This window comes from Strigops habroptila, chromosome 8 (assembly GCF_004027225.2).
Source record: "Strigops habroptila isolate Jane chromosome 8, bStrHab1.2.pri, whole genome shotgun sequence".
In the NCBI taxonomy this organism is placed as follows: Eukaryota; Metazoa; Chordata; class Aves; order Psittaciformes; family Psittacidae; genus Strigops; species Strigops habroptila.
The window spans coordinates 54,159,534-54,178,638 of record NC_044284.2 but is presented as its reverse complement, the minus strand read 5'-3'; the positions used below and the strand labels follow the sequence as shown (position 1 = coordinate 54,178,638).

Sequence of the window (19,105 nt, the reverse complement as noted above, 5' to 3'; positions counted from 1 at the left end):
AGAGAATCCTTCTGGGACCAAGTTTGTGCCACGGGGTTGCACAGAAGGGGTGGTGCTGGGAGGAAAAGAGCAGGGAAAGTTATTTCCAAGACCAAAGCAGGAGCTTGGGCACCAGGTCAGAGGACAGCTCCTTTGACACCCAGGGACGGGGACAGGGACAGGACTGCCCCAGGGAGATGCTGCTGCCTTGGGGTTGGGAAGCCCAGCTTAGCCAGGGTAACGTGCCCGAAATGGAGGGGTGTGAGCAGGGCCCCAAGTCCCTTATGTTTTCCTGTCCTGGAGCCATCAGCATAGATGACAGTGAGGGATAAACAAATCCTTCTCCATTTCAGTGGTGTTTTAGGGCTTTTTAGATTTTAATGAAGAACAGTGAAAGGGGGAAACACCTCTGCTTTCTCGTGGTTATATGACATTCCCCATTCCCTTCTCTTTTTTCCTAAATCTTGTTTCCAAGCACCAGTTTTCCCAAACGCATGAATCCTTATTTAAACTTAGTAAAATTTTAAGGAGCTGAGTTTATTCAGTTAGACCGTGACCCAAAAGGGGACTAGGAAACATCTCTCCTTCTACAGCTTTCTGCAAACACTTCATTCTCTTGTGACTTTTGTAATCAAGAGGCTTATGTTGGAGTTTCTGGGCAAAGAGTCAAAATGATATCGAAAAAATGTATTCCAAGTTAAAGATAGGACAGGCATATTTTCTGCTCTTTCTTCAAACTTTTTTCCCCCTCAAAGAAGTCAGTTTCTTTGTCTCCCTCCTTAGAGATCTTTTGAAAAAGAACCTTACAAGCAAAACCCCATTGGATTAGATCACTAGCTTTAACTTCTGTATTCTGTGTGACGCTGTCACAAAGGGATTGAGGTCAGTATGTCCAGATGTGTTAAAATGTAAAAGGTCTTTTAGTGCAAACTTAGAAAATTATCTGCCTCCAGGGGATACTTTTTCTTACCTGAGAAACTGCCTAATGACCTGAAGCCTTGGTGGAAGAAAAGTAGGGTGCAGAACAATTCATCATGTATTTTGTTCCCGAAATCTGATATAAAGGTCTTTTTTGGAACATAAACATCTGAGGTTTGGCTACAGGGGTACCTTGCATCAGTTACAATCTTGTGGTTGGTTTAGAGCTGTTCATTTGGTTTTTTTAAGGACAGTTCTGTAAAGCAGATTCATCTTTGCCAGCATGGAATTAGCTGGTTCTGTGTTTCCTTGTATTCCTGTGTACCCTTTATTAAGAGGAAGATCAAAAAGCCAAGGCTGAGACTTTCCTACTTCATCCTTTCCCAAAAACTATACCTGTTGTCTCCAGCTATTGTTTCTCCTCTTCTGTCCTCAGCCATGCTCCTGACTTGAGGAGAGGTTCCTGTCCCAGGAGAAGAAGGTTTCTCCTCTCCGGTCATACCTGCCTCTTATAAAGCATCTTTCATATAGAGAGCCCTTATGCCTTGTGTGTTAGACTGTATTGAAAGCCCATGGAAATAATGGAGAATATTATTCTCCACAAGCTTTGTGTGAGTCCCAATGGGCCTTGCCATCATTGGATATCAAAATGAAGATAGTAAGTGAGGCCAGTGACTGACCTAGCTTATGAGCTTTATGCTCACCTGAGTATAACCATCCTCTTGTTGCCAGGAGAGGTAAGGTCTTGGCTTCATCCTACACAGAAAAGCAAGGTACTCAATGAAGTTGCTTGGTGATGACCACAGCCTGCAGACATGTCTCAAGCCCTTTCAGGTCCTTGGGGATTGCTGTGCCTCCTTCTTCAAGCTCTGTCTATCAGAAGCAACTGAGCTTTTCATATAACTTACTAGAACAATGTCACCCATATCTTGAGTTACCTCTGCAGTTCAAAATCCCATGGATTCATGTGGACATACAGTGTTTAGGTAGTGTCTGTTGCCTTCTGAAAAGCATATGATAGTCTTCATAAAGATCCATATGCTAACCTCATGTCAGTAGTCAGCCTCTCTAAACTAAAGAAGAAAAGGTTTAGTGCCTCACTTCACAATGCACTTGCTGTTTATAAATCGCCAAGTTGTGTTATGTACCCCTTCAAAAATGTTATCGTCCTGCATTTAAACATGTCCTTTAAGATTTAAGGGTCCTGATAATCCTAATTGCATCCTTAACTTGCCCTGTTCTCATTCTGGATAAAATACAACTGGACTTCTAGCTCACTTCTCAAATCAATCAAAACTATCTGTGGAATGCCTCAGCTCCAATAACTGCAGAAACACATAGCTGAGACTATTAGGTAGAGTGTTGAATGACAAGCAGACCTAATTTGTCCAAGGAATGGAGTTTTATCTAGGGCAAAGGAAGATAAATCCATAAACTGAAGGCACAGCTATTGTAACGCAACGCCTTGGAAGCATCTTATCATTTCCAGTTCTAACAAAGTGCAGGCGAACTGGCACAGCCTCTTGTTCTTCCAGGGAAAATGATTATAGGCTTTCCAGTGAAGCAAGTGCAAGGTTGTCCCAGGCGCCAAGGGAGTCAGTCCCACGAGTTTCTCATTCTGGATCCAGGCAAAGGGTCATTAATGCTCCCAGGAGTGTCTGTTAACATGTCCTGATGCTGCCTGGGTGTTTGGCGACACATATGCTCATCACCGCTTGTACCCTCATGTCTCCCACCTTCTCTTCTTTGGGCTGTAGTACAGGATCCTGCTGTGCCTTCCCATAGTTCACAAGAGCTCCTGATCTGCTGCGGTGGGATCATACTTTCTTTCCATTTGCACTTGAGTTACAGCTTTGTGCCTTGGTATACTGTGAGCATTTGGAAGTAAAAAACCAGAAGTGCAGCCAAAATTTTCAGAGTCTAATTTTCATATTATGTCAGAACAGGATTCCAGATTGGAGCAATATTATATTTTGGCTTATGTGTTTCAGAAAATTGGTTACAGATCCATATTGTGAGAGTTAAGTCTACTTGTTGATGACAGTGCTGGGGAAAACACTGCAGAGATTATTTTTTTATTAATAATCTGGAACATGCCCAGATAATTTTCGTGCTACAGGTTTCGAAAATAGGTTCTTGCTTGAAAATTTTTATTACATGTTTTCATTTAGAGTTGTCTTACCTTGGAGGTTCCTTCCTTTCTCTTTCCAGTTTGCATAGAGAAAGCAATGGGAGAGGAAAAAAAGACAGAGAGAAATTGGAACAAGGCATTTAAAGGCAAAGATTTTTCTTTCAAAGACTTCTGTGTTATTAGAAAAGGAACATGTTCACCTGCAGAAAAGGGCTGATTTACATTAAAAACATTTAAGGATTGTTGACTACCTGTATGTATTAGTAAGGGAGTAAACTATAAAAGAGTATGAAGGAGTGGTTGGTAAAAACATTTGGAGTTCAAGGTAGTAGCATGCTGCTTTCTGTGCATTGCTGTATGTTTGTCGTAAAGCATTTACTATCCCTTCTTTTTTAAAGAGCTGGTTTATGAAGTGTTTCTTGGAAAGACTTGTTCAAGAGAAATGAAAAAGACTTGTTTTTAAACAATATCTTGTGGGTTGAAGGTACAAAAATGCTTTTCCTCCTTTAGTGTTTTATCCAGAAGATGTGTTTGTCACCTCATTGTGACAGGGAGGGGAAAAAAAGTGGGAGAAAGGGACACTTTGGTTGTCCTGGCCGACTTGCCGGATTAGTATTAGACATTATCTGAAAAGACTGTGTTCTTGGTACTCCTTGACACAACATTTCTTAGTCTGACACTATTATTATGCATTACTGAATAGCAAACACCATAGATCAGGTTCTCCAGTGTAAACTGTTTGTGCTCTCTGATGGTGATTTCAGACCTGGATCTTCTCTCCTCTGGGAGAGCTGATTACCCTAAGTCAAGGCTTATACAGTTCCACCAGCTTAGGTGCAAAGAAATCAGTTTCAAGGATAACTTGTTTTCTCTTTACTTCACTGACTTCATTTGAATTATTCCTTAGTTTTCTTCTGACTGGTCCCTGTTCTATTTCTAAATGCTTTCTTGGAGATGTTCTGCGTCTTTATGTTTATGTATCAGCTTCGGCTGATATTCAAGGATCACCTGCTACGTGCTCAAGAGTGTTGCATCCCGACTAGAAGAAAGTGCAGCAGGGTTGCCAGGAGACCTCCATGGATGGACAAGGAGCTGCTGAGGAAACTTAGAGGGAAAAAAGAAGCTTATAGAAGGTGGAAGCAAGGACAGGCGGCCTGGGAAGAATACAGGAGCATTGCCCGAGAAGCTAGGGACCAGGTTAGGAAAGCTAAGGCCCAGCTAGAATTAAGTTTGGCAAGGGATGTAAAAGATAACAGGAAAGGATTCTATAGATACGTAGCAAATAAAAGACAGGCTAGGGACAATGTAGGCCCTCTCCAGAAGCTATCAGGAGAACTGGCTACCATGGATTTGGAGAAGGCTGAGGTTCTTAATGACTTCTTTGCCTCAGTCTTCACCAGCAAATGCTCTGACCACACAACCCAAGTCTTGGAAAGCAAATGCAGGGACTGAGAGAACGAAGACCTTAGGCCCACTGTAGGAGAGGATCAGGTTCGAGACCATCTTAAGAACCTGAACGTGCACAAGTCCATGGGACCTGATGAAATCCATCCACGGGTCCTGAAGGAGCTGGCGAATGAAGTTGCTAAGCCACTGTCCATCATATTTGAAAAATCCTGGCAGTCAGGTGAAGTTCCCAATGACTGGAAGAAGGGTAATATAACCCCCATTTTCAAGAAGGGGAAGGTGGAAGACCCGGGGAACTACAGACCAGTCAGTCTCACCTCTGTGCCTGGCAAAATCTTGGAACAGTTTCTCCTGGAAAACATGCTAAGGCACATGAAAAACAATGAGGTGGTTGGTGACAGCCAACATGGCTTCACTAAGGGGAAATCCTGCCTGACCAATTTGGTGGCCTTCTATGATGGAGCCACGGAACTGATGGACAGCGGCAGAGCAGTTGATGTCATCTACCTGGACTTGTGCAAAGCATTCGACACTGTCCCACATGACATCCTTGTCTCTAAATTGGAGAGACATCAATTTGATAGATGGACCACTCGGTGGATAAAAAACTGGCTCGATGGCCGCACACAAAGAGTTGTGGTAAATGGCTCGATGTCCAGTTGGAAACCTGTAACGAGTGGTGTCCCTCAGGGATCGGTGTTGGGACCGGTCCTGTTCAACATCTTTGTCGGTGACATGGACAGTGGGATTGAGTGCGCCCTCAGCAAGTTTGCCGATGACACCAAGCTGTGTGGTTCGGTTGATACGCTGGAGGGAAGGGATGCCATCCAGAGGGACCTTGACACGCTTGTGAGGTGGGCCGATGCCAACCTTATGAAGTTTAACCAAGCCAAGTGCAAGGTCCTACACCTGGGTCGGGGCAACCCCAGGCACTGCTACAGGCTGGGCAGAGAAGAGATTCAGAGCAGCCCTGCAGAAAAGGACTTGGGGGTGTTGGTTGACGAAAAGCTTAACATGAGCCGGCAGTGTGCACTTGCAGCCCAGAAAGCCAACCGTATCCTGGGCTGCATCAAAAGAAGCGTGACCAGCAGGTCGAAGGAGGTGATCCTGCCCCTCTACTCTGCTCTTGTGAGACCCCACTTGGAGTACTGCGTACAGTTCTGGTGTCCTCAACATAAAAAGGACATGGAGCTGTTGGAATGAGTCCAGAGGAGGGCCACGAGGATGATAAGAGGGCTGGAGCACCTCCCATATGAAGACAGGCTGAGAAAGTTGGGGCTGTTCAGCCTGGAGAAGAGAAGGCTGCGTGGTGACCTCATAGCAGCCTTCCAGTATCTGAAGGGGGTCTACAAGGATGCTGGGGAGGGACTCTTCCTTAGGGACTGTAGTGGTAGGACAAGGGGTAATGGGTTCAAACTTAAACAGAGGAAGTTTAGATTAGCTATAAGGAAGAAGTTCTTTACAGTGAGGGTGGTGAAGCACTGGAATGGGTTGCCCAGGGAGGTTGTGGATGCTCCATCCCTGGCGGTGTTCAAGGCCAGGTTGGACAGAGCCTTGAGCCACATGGTTTAGGGCAAGGTGTCCCTGCCCATGGCAGGGGGGTTGGAACTAGATGATCTTAAGGTCCTTTCCAACCCTTACGATTCTATGATTCTATGATTCTATGTCCTATACTACACCTCTCAAACCACACCACCTTAGAAAAGCCTGAAATCAGTTCAAAAGTCATCATGCCAGATGCCAGTTCCAGATGCCAGCATAACTAGAAAGCTTAGGCTGGTTGGATTGGGAATAGCCTGGAGTTTTGCTGAGGCCAAATGGCAGGGCAGAGCCATCTCTGCACAGCACTGCCTTGTGGTGTCAGCTCCGGAGGTCTATCTCGAGCCCAGCTGCGGTTGTGTTATTAACCAGCTTTTTGCTCCTTGCTAAGTTATGTGATATTTTGCAAAGAGATATTTTCCATATCTCTTGGATCACACTTGCCTTGGGTTAAAATCATACTGCAGTCTTCACATAAACATTCAGGCTTTCCCTAGAATCTTTCTAAACAGGGATGGGAAGAAACTCATTGAAGAGCCCTGAGCAATATATACTCAAGACAGCTAAACCTGAGTCTGTACCCGCCACTGACCAGCTGTTCTCCCACAGTGTAACTGAAGACAAAATGAAAAATACCTTTGGAGAAAGAATTGCAATGCTTTAATAAACCAACCCCAAAACCAAGCCTCCTGGCCGCAGTTTTTTCACTTTATTGCCCTGCTTTGCTCTTTGATCAGTATCTTTACTCGGGTGTCACGGCAGTATAATAGGTGATGGCTTTAGTGTCAGGACAGAAAAAAAGAATATTCTTTGTCAAAGGAAACAAAGCATTTGGAAAGGAAATAGAAAAACTTGAACTTTTCCATATGTTTGCAAGCTCGTGAAAGCTGGAAAAAAAAAAATTAAAGGAGTTTTAAATGCAGCAGGAGTATCATTAGGTAGTTAAGATTTACCCTCCCCACTGAAACCAAAACCTCTATTTGCATATACTGCTGCCTTGCCATCCTTATTCAATTAATGAACAGGTCCCTGTAATCTGGTCCTAAATATACACTATATAGTTGGGGAAAGCTTGCAGAAAGGGGGCCGGGATCATTGTTCTGACTGTGTTTTGTTAAGACTTCTTTAATCAAAACATTCATTCAGATAGAGAGGCCGGCTGCATATTTTGGCATCACTACCAAGGGGAGCAGGGACTGGGTTGGGGTGAGGAGGGAGGCCTTGGGGGAGGGGTTGGTGTTGCTTGCTTCTTCTTTTTTTGCTTTTATTCTATGTGCTTGGAAAGCAACGATTTACCTGGTGTGGAAAAACAAATAAAAAACATACATGGAGGTCATGACTTCTCAGGGATTTGATGAAAGTCTTTTTTTAACAGGGATAGAAGCATCACCCCCCAAGCTGTTAAAGATGCACAGCCCATCCCCGTGGCCCTTCTGCTTCTTTTTCTCTATCTTTTCCTTTTTTTGAACATGCTTTCTTTCAACCCAAATGTGTGGGACGAGAAGGTAAAACCAGGCAGGGCACACAACAGACTGGGTGCTGCCTGGGAGAACAGCAGCAGGATGGGTTTGGAGCTCCCCTGAAGGGTCTCCATGCAGGAGTGGTGGGGAGTGAAGCTGCAGACACACAGGACTCTGGGGGCTGCAGCCCACCCTGCCTGCAGGCAAGCTTACACTCAGGCCAGCAATGATGCTACAGCTTCTGTGCCACCTTGCAGAGTTGTTCTTTAGAAGTATCATGTACTATCCATAGAGACTTCACTAAGCTTCCAGCCTGCTTTCCCCCTTCACGTCTTCTCCTATTTGTAATTTTCCTCTCTTTACACATTTAGATGCTCCAGTGGCTTGTAGACCTGAGTTAACCAATTTGAAACTCAGAGACCTCTGTTTTCACACTGAAGTTACCATGCCATGCTGAGAGGTACCAAAGCTAGTTTTAGATCAGGTAGGCCAACTACGGAAAGCTTGCTGCCGTGAACTGAATTTCCAACATGTTTGCCACATATATGGACCCTGAACAGTAATGCGGGTGGGCAGGTATTAGCTAGAAGTGGTTCTCTAGATCTGGTCTTAAGGAATGTGCTTGTTCTTACACTGGCTTTCCTTGTACTCTCGGCCTTTAACAGTACAGAGTATCTCAGTGAAAGGAGTCCTCAGCCTTTAGCTCAGAGAGGATTAGATGTGCCTAAGGAGAGCAGAAATGCTGGAAGCTGCAGCAACGCATCCCAGTTGCAATTACTTGAAGGCAGAAAATAAGTTTAGGTTCATGAAGCCCCACTCTGGTGAGCTCCCAGTTTGCAAGATCGCTCTGTTCACTGAGAGAGAGATGGCTGTCCTTTTGCCTTGCAGTTTTTCGGGGCTATTCCTTGGTTTTGGAGGTTTGGGACACTACAGACTCCTGCTAAGCCAAGGGATGTGATGGACAATCAGTGCTTAAAACTGGCCTCTGGCTGCATGGGGAGCTGTCCCTGGGGAACTGCATGAGCACACACTGGGTATGCAATTTAAGCTTTCTGTGAACTCAAATAGGTCTGAGTCCGTACCAGAGTTTGGTGTCAGGGTATGCTTCTGATAATCGATTTTAGCAGCCCAAAATCCACCAAATTGACCTACATATCCTGAGTATGATGTGCTGGTTGTGCTTGCAATATGTTCTCAAGCCCCATCTTGGGTAGATGTTTGCCCTGGGAAAGGAAAGGAGTGGTGGAACTGACTTACCCTGAAGATAGAAACTCCTTTTACAGCCCACTCATGCCTCTAATGTATTACTTTAATTTTTGATGCTTAGAAGAAAGCAACATGCTTCGACTGGAAACCATTTTGCAGAACTCCTTCCTGCTCTCCTTTTTCCTGGAGCTGGAAGCTCATCTTCTTGGCAGCTGACAACTCTGGACTTTGGGCTAAATCATATTAACCCAGCGCTCCCTTGACTGTTGAAGGTCTCCATCAGGATGGAAGCTCAGAAGTGCTGGAGAAAAACCAGTCGAGACAGCAGCAGCCTTTGTCTCAGCAGCAGCCACATCCTCCTTGTGGAGATGCTTGCTCTCGCAGCCCATTCACTTACACTATTTGAATCCTTCATATCAGGCGCTGCAGTAAGTGGATATGGCTCTCCCAGATGCCAGAAGGATCCATAAATCAGAGGGAAACAGGTGTCTTCCAAGTCCAGAGCAGTATATTTTGCAGCAGTGCAGTACAAAACGCAATGCCTTGTCAAGGCTGGTTAATGGGAGGGTATCCTCCCTTCATAAACGAATGATAACTCGAGCTCAGATGTCAGCCTCTGACCCAAGAAGGGCTGTTGTGAATTTAGGGCCGTTCCGTTTGCTGGAGGAGCCAGCAGGTTTCAGGATGCTGCTTTGGCTCCCTGGCAGCCCCCCTAAGCCGTGCTGTCAGCTCTTGAGATCCTTATCTTGCGTAGTGCAGTCGACCATATGAAAGTTCCTGACCTGCGTGGTACAGGGAAAATCCTTCAAAGCAGGATCCTTTACTTGTCTTCTGGCCCCTGCCCACATAAAGCTCATAAACTAGAAGACTAATAAAGAGAACCCAATATTTATCGTGTTTAGGAACAAAAATAAATGTAGTTGGCGTGATCTGGGAAAAACTCCCTGCTAACAACTGGATATAAGGATTACTAGCTGAGCCCTCCTGTCAGGGAAAGATGTATAGTTTTGTATTGAGATGCTGGACTGGAACTCAGGAAGCCAGTGGCTAGCTCTTCACGTTGTCACAGATGTCCCTTGTGACTCTGGGAGTGCCTCCTCCTATTTTCTCTATTTAGCCTGTGAATGCTCCAAGGAGAAAAAAGGCATTTTTTTTGTTATTGAGATTCCCTTGCAAGGATTAGTGATGATACTGTACTTACAGCAGTCTGGAGTTTGGACATTGCACAAGAGTGAGGCTGGTAGGTAGCTGCTGCTAAGAAGACAATGGGAGAGAGGAGTCTCAGAAGCCAAGACGGTTGACCAAGACATAGAAAGATAATGGCAGGAAAGGTTTTAGGATCACTGTATTTTCCATGGCAGGGATTGGCATTCCATTTCCCTATCTAAGCTTTCTCTTCTTCACCAGGATATAGACTTCTGACTGAAGACTGCCACTGCTTGCATGCAGGCAAGAAAGGGCACACAGCCTTTGTTCACATGTTGGTAGTATTAGTTTTCCATTGACATAATCTTACAATTTGAATGCACATTCCAGAAGTAGGTTATCATCACTGGAACACAACGAGGGTAGAAAAGGTTGTCAGAGGATCAGGAAATGTAGTGTACAGGAGTAGGAACAATAACACTATTCCTCCACATCTGATTGTGATTTGGTACTGGACTGAATCTAAATCTAGAGCAGTTCCACTGAAGCCAATAGATCCAAAGCAGGAAAATAAAAAGAGATAACCTAAGTTGATGGTTCTTTTATGTGTCTAAAAAAATTGTTTGCAGATAGGTATTCACAACTCTGGCTCTGTGCCTCTGCCCAGAATATTTGTCCAAATATTAAAAACTAGTAAATAAGAAAATGTTCTTAAATGTAGTCCTGTGTTCATGAATTTTCAGCTAACTTTGGCAGTAAGCCCTAAATGTGATAAAAGACTCTGCACCAATGTATTTGGCTTTTCTCTGCTTGCCTTTTTTTCTTTTCTTTGTCTCTATAGGCAAAGCTGACAGCACAGCATAGATCTTGAGATACAGCTGATGCATTTTTCTAAGCTAAAGTATGTTGTTAGCTCTTTTCCTAGAGGTTGCAGCAGAATCCCAACCTCTTTCCACAAAGTATTTGTGGGAAGAGAGGTTACCACTGAGCATCTTGGACTTTGGATCTTCCTTTAGGTCCTTCAAAAGCAAGATTCAGCCAGTGCCTTGTATGTAACATCGAGTTGGAAAGTCTTGCTGTCCCCCTTTTACAGATGGACTTTTGAGAGACAGGAGGAATAAAGCCAAATGCTTCAAAGATACTTGGTGGAGGTTAAGTGCTGAGTTTCCTTTGAAGGTCTAAACTCAAATGATATGCTTGTGATCATGGAAGAGATTTGTATCGCCCATGGGAACACAACCATTTTTTCAGGGTAGTGTCATAACCACTCCACGATCCTTTCTTTTTCTTCTTCCTAAAGCTCCAACTGACTTCAAAGGTGAAGAATTACAGCCCGCATCCCACAGCACTGTGAGCTCAGATGTATGTGCAGAACTTTACCCACACATATATTCCACCAGGGATACTGACTCAAGTAAAATGACACAGGCAGTGTGGAGGGGGAGAAATTTCTGCAAGGCTGGGACTTCTTTTTTGTTGTCATATTCTCTTCCTTTAACCTCAACATCTTAAGTAAGAAATGCAGGGTCTACCTAATGACTGAGATTGGGGTCTATCTATACTGTCCATATGAGAGCTGTAACCCAAAGTAAATAGGAGTAGAAAAAAGAAAGAGTTCTAGCTGATTGAGTCAAACAAAATACTCTTTCTTTTGAACACCTCTGAATGAAATATATTGCTGAGTTTACATGGGAAATATGTAGCATGTGTGTATATTTATATATGTGTGTGTGTATATATGAGTTGGATTCTCAGAAAACTGCATGGCTTGCAGAGACTGGACAGAAAGAATCATTTCTCGCTTGTCATGTGTATCTACTACAAAGTGAACACACTCCACGTGGTGGGTTGCACTGTGTTTTATTACTGATCCAACTGCTACTCTCCTACATGAACAGCAAAATTAGATGTTAGGATTATTCAACAGTCACATCATCCAGTCCACTATACAATTAAATACTAGTAGCAGTATTCAGCTATTATCAGGAGGTGAGTCCCTCACTCATTGGCACAGCAAATGTCTCATCAATTCACTCTCAGTCCAAACCAACAAATACCTATCATTAAAATGTTAAAAATAATTTTTAAAGTGAGTGGAAACAAAAATACTTGGTAAAGGGAAGGTGCATCCCTCTGGTGTACTCTTTAGCCTATCCTTTCAAAAAGAACTGGTTTTCTTATTCAAAAAAACCCTAACCAACTTAAATTCTGGCTGCAGTTAATGGCTTCCTAATTGTGTGTAACTGTTTCTTGACTTCCTGATCCCTGTCTGGTGGTTAGGAATCCAAAGAGTTTCTTAAATCAACAGGAGCAGCTGCCTCCTTGAAGCCAGGCATGGTGTATGTCACTGACTGTGGAAAGGAACTGCAACACAGGGAGGAGGGAGGTGATTAATGGGGCCAGTGTCGTAGCTCAAAATGTGGTTGCACTACTGTGTAAGGGCATACTTACTTCAGTCATTTATCTTCTGTCCTCTGCCACACACATGCAGAAACATACATGTATGTTTTATTTTTGCCGGTCATTAGAAATACGGGAATGCACAAGGTGCATCGGGACGTGTAGCTGATGATGTGCCTCTAGAGGCGATGCCTTCCTTCATCTTGTTTCTTGGACAAGCATGTGAAATGTTGACAAAACCCAGTCCTCAGTTTTAAATTTATCTCTCAGCCACTGGAAAACTCTTTCTCACAGAAGGGGGAAAAGAAAAGGAGGGAAAAAAATGCAAGTAAGTGGCTCCATTTTGTGGACTGTATTTTAGATTAAATAAAGAGGAGAAACAAACCGTAGGTTGAATGTGGATGTAGGATTGCAAGCGATGGAATTACACAAACTGAGGAAAGATGCTTTTGTTCTTGGCAAAGACCCTCTTGATCAAAGTCTGAATGCAGCTTCTGTCTTTGGGCTGTCTAGACCTGCAGCATCAGAGCTTTCCCCTGGTTGGAGTGGGATGCACAGTCATTTGATCCTCCAGCTTTGCTGTTCCTGCTGTGGGTAAGAGCAGGTTGTCCCTCCATGCAGTGCCATACCTTACTTTCCCCAAAACATCTCAGGTGATTTGAGACCAGGTCCCATCAGTTCCTAGACTTCACTTCCCTTCAGCCAAAAGCAGGGAAGAAGAGACTTCTCTTATGTGCGTGTTGATGTTCCCAAAACCTTTCACCTTCCATTTCCGTCTGTGAAGGCTGCCCTGACTCCTGTCCTCTTAATCAGAGCTCTGGCTTGTCTGTCCATTATAGCTTGGGTCTTGGCTCATTACTGGGTCTGCTCCCTTGACTCAAGCTGTCCCTGGGATTTCAACCTTTCTTCTGTGCCTATGAACATCTCATCTCACAAAAACTGGGACTGAAGGAACAGTTCTTGTGGAAATCCCTTCTTTGGAATGTTCCTGGTATTTCTGTGTTGCAATGCATGGTCTCCTCTGCTGACATGTCATAGCATCTAGAGCTAGAAGAAAGATGAGGGAGTTTACCCTGCTTACATCTTCATATGTCTGGATTTGCTAACCTTCCCTATTTTTTTAACTGTTAGGTTATTAAAAAGGAGCACATACAAGCCAAATCTTGCAGTTCTTACTCAAGTTCGTGGTGACCTTGGTTGAGAACAGATTACAGAACTTGTTCTGGTATTAAATAGCCAATGAACTGTGTTGAACAAAGTGTAATATTCAACAATATCCAAATAAAGGGTTTAGTAACTCACCCAAACTTAACCCCTAAAACTACATTCTGCTGAAGGAAAAAAGAAAAATAAAAATGAACTTAAGTTTCATTTAGTAAAATACTAGTTTAATTAAAAAAAAAAATGCTTGTTGGTGATTTATTTTTTCTTTATTTCTCACAAGCTCTAGTGGTTGGGGGTTTTTTGTATGAGTGATGCTCAGGTGGTTTAAATAAGGCTAGATTAAAACCACCAGTGTTTTGGGGATTACTTAACCACTGTCACCTGAACTACATTCCTTCTCTCCATTTCAGGTCCCTAACTTCATCAACACAACACTGCCACCCCACGAGCAGGTGACGGCTCAGGAGATAGATAGCTACTTCAGGCAGGAGCTCATCTACAAGAGGAATGAGAGGATGGGGAAGAGAGTGATGGCGCTTTTAAGGGAGAATACAGATAAGAGCTTCTTCTTTGCCTTTGGAGCAGGTAAAGTGCAGTTTTTTCTGTTTTATGTGGTTATCATGATTGGAACAAAAGTGTTTTGAATGCTTCATGATTTTGTCTCTAGTCCTGTGGAGAGGTTTCTTAGGGGGCTTCCCTTTGAAGTAGAAGGGGTTTTGTTTGTTTAAGCCTGCTTCTAAAATGCAGTGAGTTGGTGTAGGAGGCAGGTTTGGGGCCAGCTGTGCTGTGGACCCACAGTACTCCTTTGCTTTTAATCTGATTGTAGAAATGTGAAGTTATTGACGCTTTTCATACTGTTGTGTTTGTTCCCTTCACAGGCCAACCTGTGGGCTGTCTGGGAGTATGTTCACACCATGTCTGTGTTTGTAGTGTAGGAGGTAGTTGAAGTGCCTTTGAGTTTGCAAGCCTGGGTACTGATGGTGGTGACTGTGGGAATGCAAACCTTGCTATGTCGTAGGCATATGTGCGTGGCTTATGGTGCTGGCCTGGGGTTTCAAACTTTCTGGGCTTGCTGTAGTTAGACTTTCTTGATGGGTGACTCAGCTGCTTCAGTGATGTGTCTGTAGAGACTGGTGGTTTTGGACCTCGCACAAGTGTGTGAGTTATGTGTGTAGCTAAATAGCAGCATGTTAAATCATTAAGTAAAAATCCAGTGTGTCTCTGCCTGTTTAAATTCTCTCCATGAAGTCTACAGAACAAAGATGTCTATAGTATTAATGTGAATCTGCAACAGTATGTGCTACTGTCCTTTCTCTCCCTTTTTAAATGTTTTTCCCTTTCCAGTGGAATTCACATTTCTGTGTCATAAGAGTATAAATAATAACTGTTCAGGCTGAGTCCTGACCACCAGCTTAAGTGGCTCTTTGAGCTCCCTCAACTTCAAGGCAGCCTGAGACTCGCATTGAGAACCAATCTGCTCTTCCTGCTCCCTCTCCTTGACAATTTCTCATTCTTTGACAGAACTTTGTTTCTCATCCCATGTCTCTCACTATGAACTTTGGCAACAACTCACCTTTTGCTACTCACTTCGGTGGGAATTTTGATTAAAGGCTATGGGGTTTAGCAGAGACACATGCATTTTGATGTATTTATTTTTTGAGTGTATCCAGACTGAATTTTCTCAAGCTTATTTAATCTCAAGCTTGCCTGATATTTCTGTCTGAGGAGTTTCGTTTAACTGTTTTTACAGTGGGAAGATATATCATGCTGGTTCATAATTGGACAGGGATTCATTAAAAAAACAGCTTGTCTAACTCATGGAGCAAAGTTTATTGGAGATTATAGAACACAATGGTTTTGATGTAGTCTTCAGTTTTGAAAGTCCCTTAATCAGTATATGATGGAGCTGGGAGGGTAAACTAGGCATCATTGCTCACTTGTCCTGCTCTGTACACACATTTCCTGGGCATCAGTTACAGACCATGGCTTGAGACAGAATCTTGGAGTAGATTGGTCATGAATCCAATCCACTGCAGCTATTTGTCTCTGCTAATAACAGAAATGAAATTAAGCAAGCGGATACTTATTCTCTAGAAAATGACACCTAAGCTGTGGGAGGTTTGAGATTTCATTCCCCATCAGCCATTTTTGGTGATGCTGAAAACGTTCTTTGTTGCTGGTTTGTTTCTTTTTGCCAGCACTGACTGTAGCAGGACAGAACAGAACAGATACATGCAGCTGGATTTATTGAAAACCAGGGCACAGGAGATGCCAGGGAAAACTTTTTGATTTGGGTTCTTTGTTCCAGCATCCCTTTGGTGTTTCTTATTGAAGCGGGCCATCCCTGCAGGCCATCTCACTTTAAGTACAATTAATTCCTCTTTTCTTCTCTGGGGTGTTTTGCTAGGTTGTTGTTTTTTTTTTTATTATTCTTCATACATTAAATACTGAGAAAATTATTAATTTTTCAATGCCAAAACTTATATGTGGCCAAAGTGCAAAGAAGTTCATTTTCTCTTAGGATTCAAATGGAGTTTTTCTCCTGAAGGTTTTTGTTGGGTTTTTGTTTGTTTTTTCCCCACACACTGAATTGTATGAGTGGCTTTTGTTGATCCATTTGTATTTTGCGTTCTTATATCTACTACTTGAATAAGCCTGTTTGAGGAAAGCACCTTGGAAAAACTTCCCAAAACACAGTGTTATGGACTGGAGCTGCTGTAGGAGAGAATCCTACATGCATGAGGATTCTTTTGGGCTTGGTGGCATCCTGTAACTCATGGGTATAACTGGATCCAAGGGGCTTGGGGGCAAGGTCCTACCCTGAAAAGGGCCCTTTAGAGGCAGAGCCCTGCCTGGTCTCTTTGGTAGTCTCCCCGCCCAGTGCCATGGGTGGATAGTTCAGCAGTGTCTAACATTGAATTACTATAAATTGCTTATAAATGCTTGAACAAAGAACTATAAAGTGCTTAACTAAGCCAGGAGACACCATGCAGGTAGCTTTGCAAATTGCAGTCTGGTTTGGTCCAGCATATCCGTCTCAATGACAGCAAGACATTTTATAGGCTCCTACAGGCGTATGTACAGTTATTTAGAACAACAACCGAACGGAAGACACGGGTCACCATGACCAAAAGCAATAGTTTACAGGATGAAAACCATGGCTGGCTTCATCTGTAAGACAAGATGATGATATCCTGGCTTCCTGGATATCATCAGCAATACTGAGCAGGAGGATGATAGTGCCTGTCAGCAGAAGGTCTGGTCAGTGGCATAGGTTTAGACCATGTTTCAAATCCCTTCTGGGTTGAAACATGGTAGAGTCTGAAGCTCTGTCCCCATAGCAGAAAATGTACTTTACCATCAGAAAAACCACAGCTTCTCCAATGTAAGCTGAATTCCCACTCAGCTGGAGAATGTATGGCTGGAGAGGAGTGCAGGTGGAGGGAGATGTGACAATTCCTCTCACCAGTTCTAAATAACTTTAATTAAAGGCAAGATCCCACACCCTGGTCTTGCCAAATCTGGCAGGTCAGGTCACCGTTAGAAACTTTCCCACTGGTTTCAGATGGAAGAGGATCAAACCCAAGGAAAGGTGCAAGAAATAGAAATTGAATGGAAATCGGTGCGGAATGCCGCTTGGGTGCAGCAGGAGTTCCACTGGGAAAAGCACCACTGTTTTTCTGAAGAATACTTCTTTCCCAGTAAAGCTATGCCCATTGGGCTGATTGGAATATGGCAGGCAGTTAATTTAGTTGCCTGTGCAACTCTTCATGTTTACAGCATGGTTATTAGTGATATTATGCATAGAATTTCTACCTCCTTCATCCTACTTTGCTTTTAAATGAAGGCTGACCAAAATCTTTCAGCTAGTAGGGGTTTTTTCTGGTAGAAAATTGGGCATTTGAGGAAAGCAGAGTTTTTCTGTTTGCTTCTGAAAAAGCAACTCCGCTTCTTGCAGAAGTTGATCAAAATCCCAAGTGCCTGGGTGTCGTTCTCCTCTGGTGAGCTGATGGTCCCAGTTAAATTGTTTTGCTGTGTGCCATTTAAAGCTGAGCCACGAAGGCATCGCTGTGCATTGTATGAGAGGTTGAGAGTTTGGTCGGTAGCTAAGCACAAGATTGTGAAACATCGAACAGAGAAGTCCTGGGGATGAAGGGTTTGTAAGGGAACAGGCATTTGAATATTCAAGCAAGCTGGGATAAAACAGCGTTTAGATCCACAAAGTGAAGCAAAGCAGTCTTGAAAGATTTTTGTTGTTGTTCCAGTCAGAAATATTAAAACAAAAAAATTACACAATTCTAAGTGGAGCTTTTCAGTTTTCTGCTGTTTTTAAAAATAAAAAGTAGACTTTTCAATAGATTTCCCCCTTCCTCGCCTTCCGTGGCTTTACTCACAATTTAAATGCATTGGAGCAGTTCAGACTTTTAATTTATTCCTTTATAAAACACATAGAAGTGAAAATAGCCATTTATTCTTTCTACTTTCATTCCTTTCTTCTCTCCAAGAAAAATAACAGGCTTTGGGTAAAATGGGACCCAGCTCTGTGCACTTCATTCTTCTCCTGCCAGGATTTACCGTATTCAGATTTAATGTGAAAATCTCACCATCCCTGTAGTCACAGTAACTATATGCTAGTAATGAAACAGCATTTATTGTTTGTGCAGTTAAATGATATTTTTCAGGTAACAGGCATGGCAGTTTTCCCCTTTGAATGAATAAAGGTAGTTAAACAGGCTACTTTCAAGTGAAACCTGGGGAGTTGCTTGGGGTTTGGGTTTTAAAAACCATCCTGGATTGCTGGGAATTGTTGATCCATAATAACAGTGAAGCACGTTAGACTCGATATATACAGGCAATTTATAAAGGTCCATTTACAGTTAAGACAGAGAGACGCAGCCAAGAGCACATGGGCTGTTAATAAGAGTTAATATTTTGGCAACTGAGACTATACACATGAAGTCAATGTTTAAGAAAAAAATCACTCTGGCTTATTTCATTTTTATGGGCAAATAATTTTCAAGTAACACTTATGATAACAGATGGATAAATTTATGTCTGCAGTTAATTTCAACGATAATTTCCTTAGGATGTTTTACTTACTTGCATTTCTTGCTTGCTTGCTTTCCTGTCAGTTTTGTAGCTGAGAGCTGAATTTACTGCTTTGGAAATACGGATGCTACTCCAGTTTGTGATGTTTATTAGCAGCCAAATCAGTAGGCTTTAAGGCGGTGGGTTTGGTTATTTGTAATAAAAAAGACATCATGGAGAATTGACTTGAAATGCAAGTACCATAGCATCTCCCACAGCAAGAGGGGAATCAAACTGTCTCTGGACCACAGTCATGCAGTGAAGGAAAGCACATGTTTTCCTACTCCACCAGGTCCAGGCAGCCGCCTGTGTCTGAGAGGTCAGAGGAGACTCAGGCTGTTGTCCATGATGTGGTAGAAGCCAGAGCAAGCTGGTGACTGCATCTCCCGATGAAGTCCGTGTGTGTTAAGAGGGATCAATGCATGTGAGAGTCGGACCTCTCTTGCTCAGATGTGGGCTTAGGTGGCTGAGATTGGGTACCTGCTTGTTGATGGCTTAAGTTTAAATTTCTGAGATGACCTGCAAGGAAAAAATAAGATCAAGGCTCTGTGTAGATGTCTGTGTGCTCCCATGTCCCCCCTGTGCTAGTGTTCAAGGCCAGGTTGGGCAGGGCTTTGAGCAACCTGATCTAGTGGAAGGTGTCCCCGCCCATGGTGAGGGGTTGGAA

General features: G+C 43.2%; 1 protein-coding gene across 1 annotated transcript in view; it reads left to right on the top strand.

Moving 5' to 3' along the window:
* TRABD2B (TraB domain containing 2B) overlaps positions 1–19,105 on the top strand; it is a 295,540-nt gene that overhangs the window by 163,822 nt on the left and 112,613 nt on the right. The window contains exon 4 of the mRNA XM_030495716.1: positions 13,761–13,935. Coding sequence (XP_030351576.1) covers positions 13,761–13,935 — 175 coding nt within the window. The remainder of the gene's footprint in view (positions 1–13,760; positions 13,936–19,105) is intronic.